General features: G+C 45.3%; 1 protein-coding gene across 4 annotated transcripts in view; it reads left to right on the forward strand.

Moving 5' to 3' along the window:
* The first annotated feature begins 4,002 nt into the window (after positions 1 to 4,002).
* The window catches only part of mib2 (MIB E3 ubiquitin protein ligase 2), a 41,150-nt gene continuing 28,881 nt past the window's right edge, over positions 4,003 to 16,271 (forward strand). Inside the window, exons 1-2 of one of the 4 annotated variants that reach the window (XM_062392454.1) lie at positions 4,003 to 4,149; positions 15,465 to 15,860. In XM_062392454.1, the coding sequence (XP_062248438.1) occupies positions 15,638 to 15,860 (223 nt within the window). In that variant the 5' untranslated portion in view covers positions 4,003 to 4,149; positions 15,465 to 15,637. Of the gene's footprint in view, positions 4,150 to 5,180; positions 5,247 to 10,300; positions 10,447 to 15,464; positions 15,861 to 16,271 lie in introns of those variants that run through there. The other 3 variants (XM_062392453.1, XM_062392452.1, XM_062392451.1) reach the window with 3 other exon arrangements.

A 16,271-nucleotide genomic window follows, 5' to 3' on the forward strand; every position in this document is an offset into this window, starting at 1 on the left:
TCTAAGTGAAGGAGCAGCGGCTCTAATCCGAGTTCCTCACGGATGGCTGAGCTTCTCACCCTATCCCTAAGGGAGACGCCAGCCACCCTTCTGAGAAAACTCATCTCGGCCGCTTGTACCCGTGATCTCGTCCTTTCGGTCATCACCCAGCTCTCATGACCATAGGTGAGGATAGGAACGAAGATCGACCGGTAGATCGAGAGCTTTGCCTTGCGGCTCAGCTCTCTTTTCGTTACAACGGTGCGGTAAAGCGAACGCAATACCGCCCCCGCTGCTCCGATTCTCCGGCCAATCTCACGCTCCATAGTACCCTCACTCGCGAACAAGACCCCAAGGTACTTGAACTCCTTCACTTGGGCTAAGGACTCATTTCCTACCCGGAGTAAGCAATCCATCGGTTTCCTGCTAAGAGTCATGGCCTCAGATTTAGAGGTGCTGATCCTCATCCCAGCCGCTTCACACTCGGCCACCAGCCGATCCAGTGAGTGCTGAAGGTCACAGGCCGATGATCCAATGAGGACCACGTCATCTGCAAAAAGCAGTGACGAGATCCTCAGACCACCGAACTGCAACCCCTCCCCACCCCGACTACGCCTCGATATCCTGTCCATGTATATCACAAACAGGATTGGTGACAAGGCGCAGCCCTGGCGGAGACCAGCATCCACTGAGAACGAAACTGACTGGCTGCCGAGGACGCGAACACAGCTCTCGCTTTGGGAGTACAGGGATTGGATGGCCCTGAGGATAGACCCCCTTACCCCATACTCCCGCAGCACCTCCCACAGTTTCTCCCGGGGGACCCGGTCATACGCCTTCTCCAGATCCACAAAACACATGTAGACCGGATGGGCATACTCCCAGGCCCCCTCCAGGATCCTTGCGAGAGTGAAGAGCTGGTCTGTAGTTCCACGTCCGGGGCGAAAACCGCATTGTTCCTCTTCAATCTGAGGTTCGACGATCGGCCGAACCCTCCTTTCCGGCACCTTGGAGTAGACCTTACCAGGGAGGCTGAGAAGTGTGATGCCCCGGTAATTGGCACACACTCTCTGGTCCCCCTTTTTGAACAGGGGAACCACCACCCCAGTTTGCCACTCCTTTGGCACTGTACCCGAACCCCACGCGATGTTGAATAGGCGTGTCAACCATGACAGCCCCTCAACACCCAGAGCCTTTAGCATTTCTGGCCGGATCTCATCACTCCCTGGGGCCTTGCCACTGCGGAGATGTTTGACCACCTCAGTGACCTCCACCAGGGAAATTGACGATGAAACACCATCAACCTCGAGCTCTGCCTCCAACATAGAGGGCGTGTTATTCGGATTCAGGAGTTCCTCAAAGTGTTCCTTCCAACGTCCGACAACCTCCTCAGTTGAGGTCAACAGAGTCCCATCCTTACTGTACACAGCTTGGATGGTTCCCCGTTTCCCCCTCCTGAGGTGGCGGATAGTTTTCCAGAAACACTTTGGTGCCGACCGAAAGTCCTTCTCCATGACCTCTCCGAACTTCTCCCACACCCGCTGCTTAGCCTCCGACACGGCAGCAGCTGCAGCCCTTCGGGCCTGTCGTTCCCTGCAACCGAGTCAGGAGTCCTCCAGGATATCATATCCCGGAAGGCCTCCTTCTTCAATCGGACGGCTTCCCTGACCACCGGTGTCCACCACGGTGTCCGAGGGTTACCGCCCCTTGAGGAGCCTAAGACCCTGAGGCCACAGCTAGCCGCCGCAGCTTCAGCAATGGAGGCTTTGAACACCGCCCACTCCGGCTCAATGCCCCCAACCTCCACAGGAATGCCAGAAAAACTCCGCCGGAGGTGTGAGTTGAAGATACCTAGGACGGGGGCCTCCTCCAGACGTTCCCAGTTCACCCGCACTACTCGTTTGGGCTTACCAGGTCTATCCGGAAATTTCCCCCACTCCCTGATCCAACTCACAACCAGATGGTGGTCGGTTGACACTTCCGCCCCTCTCTTTACCCGAGTGTCCAAAACATGCGGCCTCAGATCAGATGACACGATCACAAAATCGATCATTGATCTTCGGCCTAGGGTACTCTGGTACCAGGTACACTTATGAGCACCCTTATGTTCGAACATGGTGTTTGTTATGGACAATCCATGGCTAGCACAGAAGTCCAATAACAAACGACCGCTCGGGTTCAGATCAGGGAGGCCGTTCCTCCCCACCACGCCTCTCCAGGTGTCTCCATCGTTGCCCACGTGGGCGTTGAAGTCACCCAGCAGAACTACGGAGTCCCCTACTGGAGCCCCATACAGGACTCCATTCAGGGTCTCCAAGAAGGCCGAGTACTCTGAACTGCTGTTTGGTGCATACGCACAAACAACAGTCAGAGTTTTCCCCCCTACAACCCTTAGGCGCAGGGAGGTGACCCTCTCGTCTACCGGGGTAAACTCCAACACCGCGGCGCTCAGCCGGGGATTTATGAGTATCCCCACACCCGCCCGACGCCTCACGCCCTTGGCAACTCCGGAGAAGAATAAAGTCCAACCCTTATCCAGGAGTATGGTACCAGAGCTGAGACTGTGCGTGGAGGTAAGCCCCACCAGATCTAACTGATAGCGCTCCACCTCCCTCACAAGCTCCGGTTCCTTTCCCCACAGCGAGGTGACGTTCCACGTCCCCAGAGCCAGCTTCTGCCGCCCGGGTCTGGTCCGTCGAGACCCCCTACCTTCGCTGCCACCCATGTGGCTGCGCACCCGACCCCAACGGGTCTTCCCACAGGTGGTGGGCCCATGAGATGAAAAGAGGGGGGGTGCCACGTAGTTTGTTCGGGCTATGCCCGACCGGGCTCCATGGCAAACCCGGCCACCAGACGCTCGCCATCGAGCCCTCCGTCTGGGCCTAGCTCCAGACGGGGGCCCCGGGCTTCCTCCGGGCTGGGTCCCATCTCCTCTTTCGTCGATATTCATTGAGGGTTTTGAACCATTCTTAGTCTGGCCCCTCACCTGAGACCACTCTGCCATGGGAGACCCTACCAGGAGCACAAGGCTCCAGACAACACAGCCCTCAGGTTCACGGGGACACGCAAACCTCTCCACCACGATAAGGTGACGGTTCAAGGAGAGCATCCAGACTTAATATGTTAAATTGATTTTTATACAGTCCTTTTATGCAGTTTGCCCATTCTTCAATGTAGGTGCATAGAAAGCATTTCAGCCTTTGGACATTTCGAATTAGGTACAGTGTTTGAGTGTGTAGAGCTTAATTTTATTTTTACTAATAAGTTTCCCCCCCAGGCTTCATAATTATCTGACTTCCCTCTGTATCTGGTCTGTGTGTGCATTGGTTTCCACTCACAGCTCTAAGACATGTAGGGAGGATGACTTGGTAACAATACCATATACAAGCCAGTCAGTAAAAAAATAAAATCACACTTGTGCTATGACACAAGTAGATAGTGGACTGTTGGTCCACCATGGATCCAACAAACAAAGACCTTAATACAAGTGGGGAAAAGTTGGAAATGTGCAAAAATGTATTTTTGCTGTTTTTGAAAGGAAACACTGCTGAACAGGGGATTATACATTTCAGCTGGTAGTCTGGGACAGGTAGCAGACCTCTGGCCGAGGATCTCAAGGTACAGGAAGGAGAGTGGTGTATAACAGATCAGAGGGGTAAAATTCACAATAGGAGGTACACATGTGGAATGATATAATTGGAATAGGTTATACAGATAGTGTACAAGAGGACCCTCGTGCAAAATGATATTTTAGTGTAATAGATTCATTAATTAATTGTATAAGGGCAAATCGAAAGCAATTTTACAAAACAAAAAGAGAATCCACAGTAACAGAAATCCACATGTGCTATAATTCGCATTGCGATGAAGATGCATGTGTGACCATGTGTGATCCCTTCACCGTCTTGTTTTCTGCATCAGGTCACATTGAAACCCGGTCGAAACCAACCGGGGGTTTGAGCTCAGGAAATGTTGTGGTTGTTACGGGGAGCACGTGAAGGCAGCATCAGCAGTGACGCAACACATGGGCGTGTTGTCATGGCTGCGCTGCGGGACGGCTCCGTGCTGTAAATACTTCCCGAGCTGAAAACTCGCCATGTCGGCGCTGGTGGCGGACCGCGACACGGAGTCACGGCCCGACACGGACTGAGCGGTCCGGACGGAGGTGCGGTGAGTGGCTACAGCGCAGAACCAGCGGTGTTCACGGCGATACAGGGACGGCGAGACGCGAGTTAGCTAGCTAGCGTCAATGTGACACCAGCTAAAGCACTATCACCCTGTCATCGGAAAGTCACGCAGGGGCTGCGCTCACAATGTCGCCAATTTCAACGCAGCGTCTCTCTTGTCCATGAGCTGCCGCACTTTACAGACTGGCGGTGTGTTTACATTCGAGCTGCTGCGGACACCCAGCGTGTCCAGCTGGGTGTCAGTCAGTCACAGATGAACGTTACGGTGGCTCGTAGGAAGCTTGTGAGAAGGAAGCTTGCTCACGTCAGCTGGGAATTTTAGCAGCTGTCCTTTAATGCTTCTGATTGGCTAGTGTGTGTGTCGATCAAACCGATTACTCACGTCGGATGATTAATCACAGCTCGTCTATTTAACACCTTGAGACCCAAGTGATTAAATCACCCACATTTTGAAGGAGGTTTGGTGTAACCCACTCGAGAAACCCGAAAGTGTCCGGGCTTTTTGTTTGACTAGCTAGGGAGCTAAGTCAGGCTAGCTGATCAGTGGGAGGTGTCGGGTGTTCCACTGCACCGACAGCTCTGGTCAGGTGTGTCAGTCTGTACATTTCACACCGAGAACGGTGTTTGCCACCGAATGAAGCATTATGGGAGTAAATGCAGCATGTTGATGGGAGCACTGGCTGTTTCCTTGGGTTGTTGGTGATCTCCCATGTGTTGCAGGGCTGTGACATTAAAGAGCTGTAGCTGTTATAGGAGCCGGTTCAGCTGTCAGCCCTATGCTCATCTTGAGCTACAGGGATGAAGAAGAGCACGGCTGCTGCCGCTGGACATAGGCAGGATTGCTCTCAGCCACACCCACTCCGGGGAGCGAACTTTCAGTCATTTGCCGTTTCTCTCTGTGCTTGTTCTTGTCCCCGCTTGGCTCCACCATGGGCTCCACACTTCTAAATCCCAGTAATCAAGCCCGAAGTGCTCCCTGGGCTACATCACAGAGATGACTAGGGATTCAGAGAAACAGAGGTGATCAGCTGATGGCGAACTGAGAAGAAATGGGGGAAGTTTTGAGCAGAAATTGTCACGGTAAGACGCTTTAACACTAGGCTTAAGTTATGGGAAAGCTTTGCCCGTGGTCATCCATCTGTTGGGAATATCGAGGCAGCTTGTGCAATTGCTAGCTTAAAAAAAAATTGTGATGATTTCTTGAGAGCTCTTGTTGTTTGACTGTATTTGAGCGCTGGGTTTTATGAACAGCTCTTTTCCCACAGATTCTTTGTACGCAAGTTGTCTATGTCCGCATTTACAAGGCAAATACATAGTTTCTCTAGACTCTGTTGTTTTATGGCATCCTTCCTTAGAGATAATATAATTTTAATACAGAGTAACAATATTCAGATTGTGGATTATAGCCCGCTTCAAAATGCTTCTTTATGGAGGTTATGTTTTCGCCCCTGACCCTTTGTATGTTGGTTGATTTGTGTGTTTGTTTGTAAGCAAGATAACATAGAAACAACCAACTAGATTTCTGTAAAATTTTGTGGAAGGATGAGACATAGGCCAAAGAAGAATCCATTACATTTTGGTGTTGATCTGGATATAGGGGCAGATCCAGAAAACTATTGTTAACAATGATTCAATCAACATTGTCTTTGATCTCTCAGAGAATAATTAATGAGTCTTGAAGGGAAAACATCAGACAGATTTCTGGTGAACAGAATGATGTGATATTGAAATGTAAGAGCTTGACTGTTGGATCTAAATCACCACAGTGCAATAACAGCTTTCACAGTAGCATGTATCATTTGAGTATTAGGTTTTTTGGTATATTTAAATAAAATGCATATATTTTTGTAATGTTACATTTTGCAGCAGGATATATTTGAATTCCTCTTTGAGTATAAACCACTCAGCCAGAGGAAAATCAACCTGGAACACTTGTATGAAGCAAAATGAAATGTTGCATAAGGATCAGTACAAGTTTGCAACCGATCATATTGATTCAGTCATAAGTTATATAATCAATCAAACCTCTACCCATCTGTTATAACTCTGCTGGACGACTCTCGCTGGCCTTTATCCTGTTGAAAACTGAATGCAGGTTTTGGTGTAGTAGTTACACAGTTGACCAGTGAGTTGCTGTGCTGTGCTCTTCATGAGGTTGGTCAGTATTACAACGTCTCAAACATGTTAATAAAACAGTTTTATCAACAGTTTTTATTAATACTGCAGAATCTGTTAGATTCATTTTTTTGGTTGAATTAGACCATTTTAGATAATTTTTTTAAACAACTGAGCTGGGTTGTTGTATGACAATATTAGAGTTGGAATAATTTCAAGTCAATGTGATGCTTTGTCAGACTGTCATTGGTCAGACATCTGAGGCTGCCAAAGACTTTCTCATCTGCTACATTTGTCCACTGTTTGTTACCCAATAGAATACAACATTATGTACATGCAGGAGAGGAGGGTTTCATCTATATCCTCTGAGTTTTGCCTCATGGCCAGAGGGGAGACTGTAATGTTCCTTTTCCCCTACCATTAACATCCCTGCTGGTCAGACCAATAGCCTTTTGCCAACAAGTCTGTAATGGTTTAACAGGTGACAGTTCAAGTTGCATTGTATGAAGCTGTCCTGAGAGAGTCATCCGCTGTGATATAGAGTGAATCAAAGTCATTGATTTCTTTCAGGATAAATGTTCTTATTCATGGCAGCAGTTTAACATGCTGTAGTCGCAGGTCCAGATTTGGAACCATTGGTGCATTTTATCCTTAAACTGTGACAAACTGGCCTAAATGGATTTTTCTGGACAGATGTCGATTCTGATATGAAGCAGTAAAAAAAATTCAGAAACTGTTGATTGGCAGTTCGTAAGATGTCATTATCAAACCCTTATGACAAGGAAATATAATTGTGGCTTGTATTGGCTATCCATCCAACCTCACATTACATATATACACCCTGAACAGGCCGCCATGTCTTTATTTATATATATATAAGTACAATGTAAACATGTATGCACATTGTCTCTAAAAAATGTCTATTGTGTATTATAAAATACATGTATCAGGCACTGATACCAATATTTTTGTTAAAGGCAGTTGGGCAACTGTTGAATTGATCTGGTTCTAGTACAGTGTTTGATAGACTACTACATTACTACTACTACACATGAGGTAAAGGGGGACATGTCATCATGGTGCTAGATTAGAATTCACAATGCATAGATGTTTGGGCTTTTGCCTTAGTAGTGAGGATGTTCCGATCAAGTACACAAGACCAGAGTATTTGACTTTATATGAGAGGATTTTGTTTAGCTTTACACTTTTTTTTTTGTATAATCAATTACCTGTAGAATAATCAGACTCATGATGATCAGTTTTTCCCAGGCTGCAACATGCCCATATTTCAATAGTCCCCCTAGTCTCTTTGGTCTGATGACTACCATGTTTGTGAGTGTGTGTGTGTCTGTATTTATTGGAGGAGGAGCTGTGTGCATGAATGCTTCCTTTTATATGATTTAGACCAACAAGTCTATTACATGGACAGTAGCAGCTTTGTTTACTAGGGAGAGTGCTGTAATAAACTTCATTATAGGCCTATGTCTCAACCACTTCCTGAGCCCCCATTCATTCTCCTATTCATGGGCTATTCACTCCCTGGCAGTGCCAGCTGTAAATTCATATGTGTGTGCGGCATCAACAGAATGCTGTTTGGCTTGATTTATTTGGGACCATATTGGGGATGTTTCCCAGTTCTGTAGCCTCAGTAAATAGTGTTGTTCAAGGGTAGAGAAGCATTGGCAAAACAATCACTAAAATACAAATACTACTACTTTTCTAACCTAACCTAAAACCAACCTTATCCTAACCATAAAACATAAAAACATTGTTCAACACGCACAGTAGTACTGGAAAAAAACATGAATGCACGCACGCACACAGGTTGGTATTGATAGCTCATCAGCAACAGCAGTGGCACACACCAGTTTGCCACTGAAATTGAGCATCATGGCAGGTGCCCTTTCATCAAAACATCCTCCAACCCCACCCCTTTTCTTTTTTGCAGAGCCCCTACCCCCCCAAAAAAAAACAACATGCAGACCCTCCCCCTGAAACGTATGCCCTTCCCCCCGCCCCTCTGCTTGTCTGCTCATTGGCAGTGGAGCGAATGGTGTCCCTGTGGGCTATGAAAGAGAGGGCTGCACATCCCTATGTGGAGCGTGATGCGCATGTTTTCGTACATAGTGATCCATACACACAGTGTGTCGGCTTCACACGAGTGTCACTGAAGCTCACGTCCCCCTCGTGATTGATTACAGCATCAGAGGAGTCCTATGCCGAGCAAAGCCCATTGGCTGTTTTTATGCGAGAGCCGGAGAACGTCGACCTGAATGCAGAGCTCGTTGGGCAGCCGCTCTCGCTGGCCATCCTCCTCCCACTCCTCTCCTCTCCTTTCTGTTCCTCTCCTCCTCCTGCACGCTGGTTATCCTTGCTGACACAACGCACAAAGGACTAAATGCTGGCTGCATCCTCCAGCAGCAGGGCTCTCTCTTCTTCCTCCTCCTGCTTTGATCCTCTACAGCTCGGCTGTTTGCCTGTACAGCCGGACACTACACGCGTCTGTATATCACGTCTCTGGAATACCGGCCTGGCTGCCCTCCTCCTCTGCCCCCAGCATCCCCTCCTCCTGCTCGGTCGGTTCATTCAAGGAGGGCGTCAGAACACGGCTTCAGCCCTGAGGAGGCTTTTTTTAGGGGGCTGGTGGCACGATGGAGGCATATTTTTTTGTCCATCCTCTGTTGCATTTATGTAGCAGGAGGTAGGAGCTGCTACCTCTCCTTCCCTATTTTTGTTGGTGTCTTTATTGCTCAGCTGCACATTACTATACCAACAGGTAAACCAGCTAAAGAGGACATGCTTTATCAAGCATGCATCTCAATCTTGTCTGTTTGGGTAGTTTCTGTCTTTTTTTAAACCATGAATTGTTGATGCTGTTAATATTTGAACAAAGAGCAGAATATATTCTCCTTGAAAAATGTTGTTCTCTTTGAAAATAAATTCAGGTAGCATTTCAGAAAAAGGATGAGTCCATCTATTTTCAGGGAAATGTGGCTGCTTCTTAGTCATCAGTGGACAGGTTTGCTGATATTTCATGCCAAGCCAACACGTGTGTACCTGGTATATGTCCATGGCTGGTTACCACTGTTGAGCGACATGTCATTGCAATTTGAAGTAAAGCTAGAAGATGTGCCAAGCAGCCGGGCTGGTGACACCTTGCCTGCCTGGCTGCCTCATGTTGCTTTTTGTGTGACTGACTGGTGACAAACAGGCACATAAATGGCTGTTCTACCTGTCCTGCAAGTCGTCTTGTGTTTCAGTGTGTGGATCTTTCATTGCTGGCAGCTTAATCACAGCATGTGTATTTCAGAGGTAAGAGGTATTATAGTTTACTAGTAGCTTTACAACATTTAGTGCTTAGTAGTACAGACTTAAGATTGACATTGGCCATAGCAGAGTAAGGATCATGATAAAAAAAATCACATTGTGTAAGTGAAGGCTTCATTTAAGGCAGTTTGTGTTGCTGAGAATACTGTGTTAAAATTCATCTCTCGAGCACTGATTGAAATGATCCTATCTCAGGATTGCCAGATAAAACTGAATGCTTTTAATATTTACCTCAAACGAAGTTATGAGAGCTTAATACGTAAGTACCAACATGTGACTCAATATTGACTTTTGAATTGACGTTTGACTTGAGGGCACTTTGAGTTAAGTGAATCATGCTCGTCTTTCAAGAGCAGCCCAACAAACACTGCGGATGATCAAAGCTCCCACACAGCGATTATGTGATGGAACAATGCCTCATGTTAATAAAAAGTAAAGTCTTTTCCTGAAACACAATACCCTCACAGGATCCCAACTTCTCTGTTGTAAGTCATTTATCTCTGGTGAGAGTGTTTTTTTGTTCACATAATGCAGTAGGCTTATCCAGTCTTAATTGAGCAACATTTGCCTGACAAAAAAAATCTACCGGGCGGAGGAAGAAAAAGTTCTCCATGTTCAAAATCAGAGAACAAAGTTCAAAAGAAACCAAATAGTAAGGATGGGCCAAAAAAGGGTTCACTCCCCTGTTAGCTGGATGACCGCTTCATAGCACTCAGGGTTTTCAAATGATCCTGCAGGTTGACTCTGGATAGCGGCAGAGCGAGGCTTGCGGTGCTACATCAAACTGGGATCGTAACAGCAGCCAGCATGTTCAAAAGTGGGCTGAAGATCATGGGGAGTGAGTATGATCATTTTCAATGAGTCGATATGATATATCAGCAGTGTTGAATGTAAAGTAAGGGAACAGGCTTCACTGTGGTGCAGTTGTTTTCATGAAAGGCTGCAGGGGTATATTGATATGTAGGTACGGTTTTGCTGCTATCAAGATGTCTTTGAATGTTGTTGCGAGTGTCAAGCTTGTTAAGGATGAGAATCAGGTACACTGTGGATTTGTTTCTGTAGTTATATGTGATCATTGTGAATTATTTCCCACATTCAACACTCAAAGGCTGCTTCTCTTAGTGGAGATATTGATATCGCTTTGCTTAGTGGGATTTGAGAAAAGTAGGCAGACCAAGCAATAGCCTGAAATGTATTATTAGCTCACTCTGAAGAAATCTTTGTAAATGTGTTATTTACTCAGGGTCCTTATTGATTTTCCTGAAAGTCCAGCGGCCACCAGATGTTTCTGACATGAACCAGTTGCAGCAGGCTGATATTAAGGCTGATGAAGCTAAAGTCACAGGAGCCTATGTTTAGATAACACTTTGCTAAGCATTTAAAGCCCAGTGGCTACTGCGAAAAACTACACAGGCAAGCAGCCTATTCTTATTAGACATAAGAGTGGGGATACAATCCAGTTAGACCACGTGTCACAGGACACACAGCCCCAAGTAGGCCTCAGGCAGTAGCACATGTCTACTGGCACTGGTTCTGCCAATAATAATACTCTAGACTCATTTTCCATTTGAAACTGCACAGGGACAATTATTACAGTGCTGCACTGGGCCTGGCTGCAGGTTTGATAAAGAGCTGTGAAAATGTTTTATCTGCTTCCCAGTCGATGTATGTGTCCCGACCTCAGTGAAATCATATAAGTCTAGGTGGTTTGTCTGGTTCCTGGCCTGTGCTCATGAGTCTTATATAACACTGGCCTTCAGGGACACGTGTGACAGTGTTGTATTGATTCTTAAACATGTTATATGTCACCTAAAACCAATTGTGGATGTAGAATTTGAAATCACACAAACTCACTCACTCACACAGATCCACTGACTTTCTTCAGTTTCCTCAGCTGAGAGGAAACATGCTCCGTACCACAATGATGTAGAGCACAAATGGGGAAAGGATACAATTCTAAAAGGCCTTTAGGCTGAATCTTTGGATCCATAATTAACATATTTAATGGAAATTACATAATATTCCAGAGCAAATATTTTGAGTGTGAGCAGTGTGTGTTGTTATGGTGTGTATTAGTGTTGTGGCCACACGGCTGCTTGTTTGTGTGAATTGGCCCTCAGTAGTGTGGATGACGGAATCAAGTCCATCTGTTATTGCAGGCAGAGAGCTGTAATCCTGCCTCTCTCAACCCTTGGTCGCAGATTGGCAGCGACATTTCAGCAACACAGGTGGCCTGGTCATGGCTGCCTTTAACACACGGACACACACACACACACCCACACCCACACACACACACACACACACACACACACACACACACACACAGAGAGAAAAGAAGAATGAATGTATGTTGGACAAGCAACCTCTGTTGGAAGAATGCTCATTTTCAGCTGCACCTGTTGTATTTAGCTGTTAACCTGCATTGTTGAAATAAGCCCACAACAGACACCTGGAAAGTACAAAAATATAACCAAATATTTGTAAAGCTGTTTTAACAGACAAAACTTTTTCATACCATTGTAATGTCTCATCTTTATGAAGCTTCCAACTTTTTTCAATTGCCAGATGTTGTCAGCCGTGACTTTCACATTGAAAAGTACATAATGGCTCTGAATCCTATAGAAGAGGAAATGTTTGACTAATTCTGTCCTACAGTTTAGACATCAGGATCTGATGTAGTATCCAAAATAAACCAGAAAATGGGTTTGAGGACAAATTACAAAATGTACTTTAAACCAAATCTCAGACGGACATACATTTATGTTGAATTAGTTTAGTCTCTGCAGCTAGTGGCAGATTTCTCAAATAATTAAATTAGTAAACTGCTATGCTATTTAACTAATATTAACAGATGGTGTTTTATTTAAATTGGTTAATATCATTGATAGTGCTCTTTCATGTCTTTTAAGTCACATGATTTGTAATCTTCGCTATTGGAGATTTGAGTGATTTTCAGTCCTGCATTTAATGTCCGACCAATCACTAGAGAACTAAAAGAACATCCATTACAGATTTTCGCTGTCTGGTCCATCGGCACAGACCTGGAATTTGGCCTGTGACGTTAAACAAAAGATATGGAACTGCCTAAGTCAACATAGAAGTGCAAATACAAAAATTGAACTCGCAGCGCTCATTGTTATGTCAGGCTGTGGTTTTCACTTCTTCATTAAAAACCATGTTTAGAACTTAGCTCCCAAAATTTCCTGAAAAAACTTCTGAAAATAGTTTTTTTTTACAAACCTTTAATGTTCTATACTTAAAAAGGAGCTGAGTCGTGTTCTGTAAAGCTAGCAGGGCTGCTTTATTATGTACAGTGGAAAAAGATAAAGCTGGTTGTGGTTTCCCTGTAGATGTGTGATAGGAACGTGTTGTTTGGGTATAAATTCATCCCCTGGTCTATTTAATCACGATATCAGTGTGTTCAACCTGAATCCTCTCTGGAGCACAACGTGTGGGAGCAACAGAGTGGGAGGCGGTGGGTCTGTATGGATATAGCAGTTTAAAATGTAGGTGGTAGGTACAATTTATTTATGTCTACAGTTAGCTAGTTTGTTAATCGGTTTTATCATGAATTTTAGTTTTCAGCATGCTGTACCTTTTGAACAGAATGTTCTCCTGCCTAGGTTTCGGTCACTGAGAAAATTCATCGTGATTGTATTCTCTGTTCTCGGCAGATCTAGATCAACTTGGCATTTCCTGCATCCATCCACACCCAGGCTGCTGGTATCTGTGTGTCTGTGACAGTGTCTCTGTTTGCAGGCTGATATGGTAAATGACTGGCTGGGATATTATTCCAGTGCATGAAAGAGGCTAAGCTGTTGTTTTGGACGGTAAAAGGAGCATAAGCAGCCTGCTTTCCCTCCTCTGATCCCCTACATCCCATATGTTTTCAGGCGTAAGCAGATGCCTTTAATACCTAAATGAAATTGTAATCTTGATAAGCATGCAAGTGTAATCTCCGCTACATTACAGACATCTGTCCACCCTGTTTTTGAAAGATTTCTTTTTGAATAAACCCTTTGACTGAGCTGTCATACTGAGGGAAAAGTACCTGATAAACGGAGGGTGTTGAGAAAGATTCTAGGATTTTCTTTCACACAAAAGTGGATTGTGTTGAAAGTTTGTGTCTACACCAGCATTTATAGATGATTTACTCAATGTTCTCTGTCCACACTAAAGGCTAAAGTGTCTTCATTGTCCTTCTAATTTAGACCTGTGGATCTTGTAAACAGGGGCATGATGGATTATCACCATCATCTGCTAGGGAATGTGGTCAAATGTATGAACCCTTGGAAAGCACGAGATGTGATTTCAGGGAGCAGGCTGTTGTGTGACTTTAGAATGTTTTATGTTTTGCTTGTTTTATGTTGAAATACAGTCTGGTGCTGTAGTCCAGGTGCTGCTACTGATTGTAAAAGTATTGTTTGTATGGGGTAATAAATCAAAGCAGGAGCTGTGAGTGTGAGTGTGTCCTAACACTGATTGGTAACAGCAAGTAGGATGTGTGCCTGTGTGTATTAACCTATAGTTTAACAGAGCTTTTCTGAAAGATTTTCAACAAATCTTTATTGCTTGGCCTCTTCTTGATGCATATAAGCTATCAGTTTTAAAGGAAAGAAACATGAACACACAATGTGGATACATTTTCTTCTCTCTGTCATTCAAAGCTATAGTTATATTTTTGGTAGTGCATATAAACAAATGTTATCTTCAACTTTTATTGTATGATTATAAACATAGCAATTAGTTTTAAACCTTCTTTATAATCTTAGTGTTGGAGGTGCTGTGTATGAAAGTGTACCGGTGTATATTTTTGATTAATGCGTGTGATTGGATGAATCCTGCTGCTCAGGTTCCTCTGCAAAAGTTCTTTTTTTATGAGTATATTGCTGTCTCGAGCTTCCTCACACTGTAAATGCTGCTTCCTTACTGTATTAGCACCTGGAGGAATTTGTTCAAACACTGCAGTCATCAGTAACGGGTGTGAATGTGTGAGTTCTTATACATCTTTCCCTGTGATGGGATTTGGACTCTTCATGAGATCAAGGAAGGTTCATACACAATGTTATCGGAGTTGTATAGTGCTGAGCATTCCTGATTCATGTCAATTAGTTTGTTTTGTTTCCCACTAGGATCTCTTAAGTGTTTACAGCTTACACCTCAAGTATAGGGTTATGTTTAAGTAGCTGGTTGTTATGATTGAGGTTTAGTGCATGAATGTGTCCAATAGGTCTGTTAAAAGGTGTGTGTGTGTGTGTGTGTGTGTGTGTGTGTGTGTGTGTGTGTGTGTGTGTGTGTGTGTGTGTGTGTGTGTGTGTGTGTGTGTGTGTGTGCGTGTGCGTGTGGACATGTGTGTGTGTGGATATGTGTGTGTGTGTGTGTGTGTGGACATGTGTGTGTGTGTGGACGTGTGTGTGTGTGGACATGTGTCAGGTCAGGGCGTGATTAGCTCACTAGGGCGTTGCAGTCGAGCCCAGCTGCTCTCTCCAGAAGTGTGCCATGACACGCAGCAAGGCCTCCAGTGCAAGATCCACCAGCAGAGAGAACACTGCTCAGAAATGGAGACATTTGGCAGGTTGCTTTATGAGTTCTCTAAGCAGCCAGTGATAGACAAAAAGAAGCAGCACACTGGTTGTTTGATTACCAAAAGCAGTGAAATGGTCCCACTGAAGCTTATTTGAAGATGTGACATGAACACTGGACAAGGATCAGTTGTTTGTTTTGACTCAGTTAAAAAAATCCACTTTTATATTTTTTAACTTTGTTACAGGCATTTATTGACTTCATAAATACTAGTATTGTACTGTGATTTGTTGCTGTGTTTTTCATTGAACTTTTTTCTTCTTTTATCTCCAGTCTCCCCTGATCTGTTCCCGGAAACACCCCTGGTGCCGTGCCCACGTGCCATACCGTCGGTGCGAGCCGGTCCCGCCCCTCATAAGCCCCAGAGGCGCAGCAGCCGGAGTGACAGTGCTGCCAGGCCCCACCCACTGCGCTCACCCCCCAGGCCAGGCCCCAGCAGAGGCAGCATGGAAGTGGGTATGCGTGTGGTGCGGGGCCTGGACTGGAAATGGGGAAACCAGGATGATGGCGAGGGCCATGTGGGGACTGTGGTGGAGATAGGTCGACAAGGCAGTACTACTACACCGGACAAGACAGTGGTGGTACAATGGGACAGTGGCACAAGGACCAACTACCGCACAGGCTACCAGGGTGCCTATGACCTGCTGCTTTATGATAATGCTCAAATTGGTAAGCACTCATTCCAATCATCAATTGTATGTATTTTTTGGTGTTGGCTACTTTGCACTTTGTGTTTCCGTCAACAGGGAACACCAACAGGTGTTACAGCGTATTTAATATTGTTACAATGTAATTCCATGTTGCTAGCAACACAGACCATCTATCAGATATTGGTAGCGTAGAGGTGGCACTTTCTGAAGGCAAGGACCCCCCCAAAGAAGTGCAGTATGTTGTTAAGCCTTTAGAATCCCACCTGCTAGATGTTAAAGTTTTCCTAATTCACTTGTCAATCAGCTGCGATGGTCATGTGTTTGTTGAGAAGCTGTGTCCACATGTTTATCTCACATGCTTGTGTATGTTGGTCATGGCGCTGGTGACTCATGCAGCCTTCACAATGCCCAGTTTGAGTAAGCATGGTGC

This window comes from Platichthys flesus, chromosome 7 (assembly GCF_949316205.1).
Source record: "Platichthys flesus chromosome 7, fPlaFle2.1, whole genome shotgun sequence".
Taxonomy (NCBI): Eukaryota; Metazoa; Chordata; class Actinopteri; order Pleuronectiformes; family Pleuronectidae; genus Platichthys; species Platichthys flesus.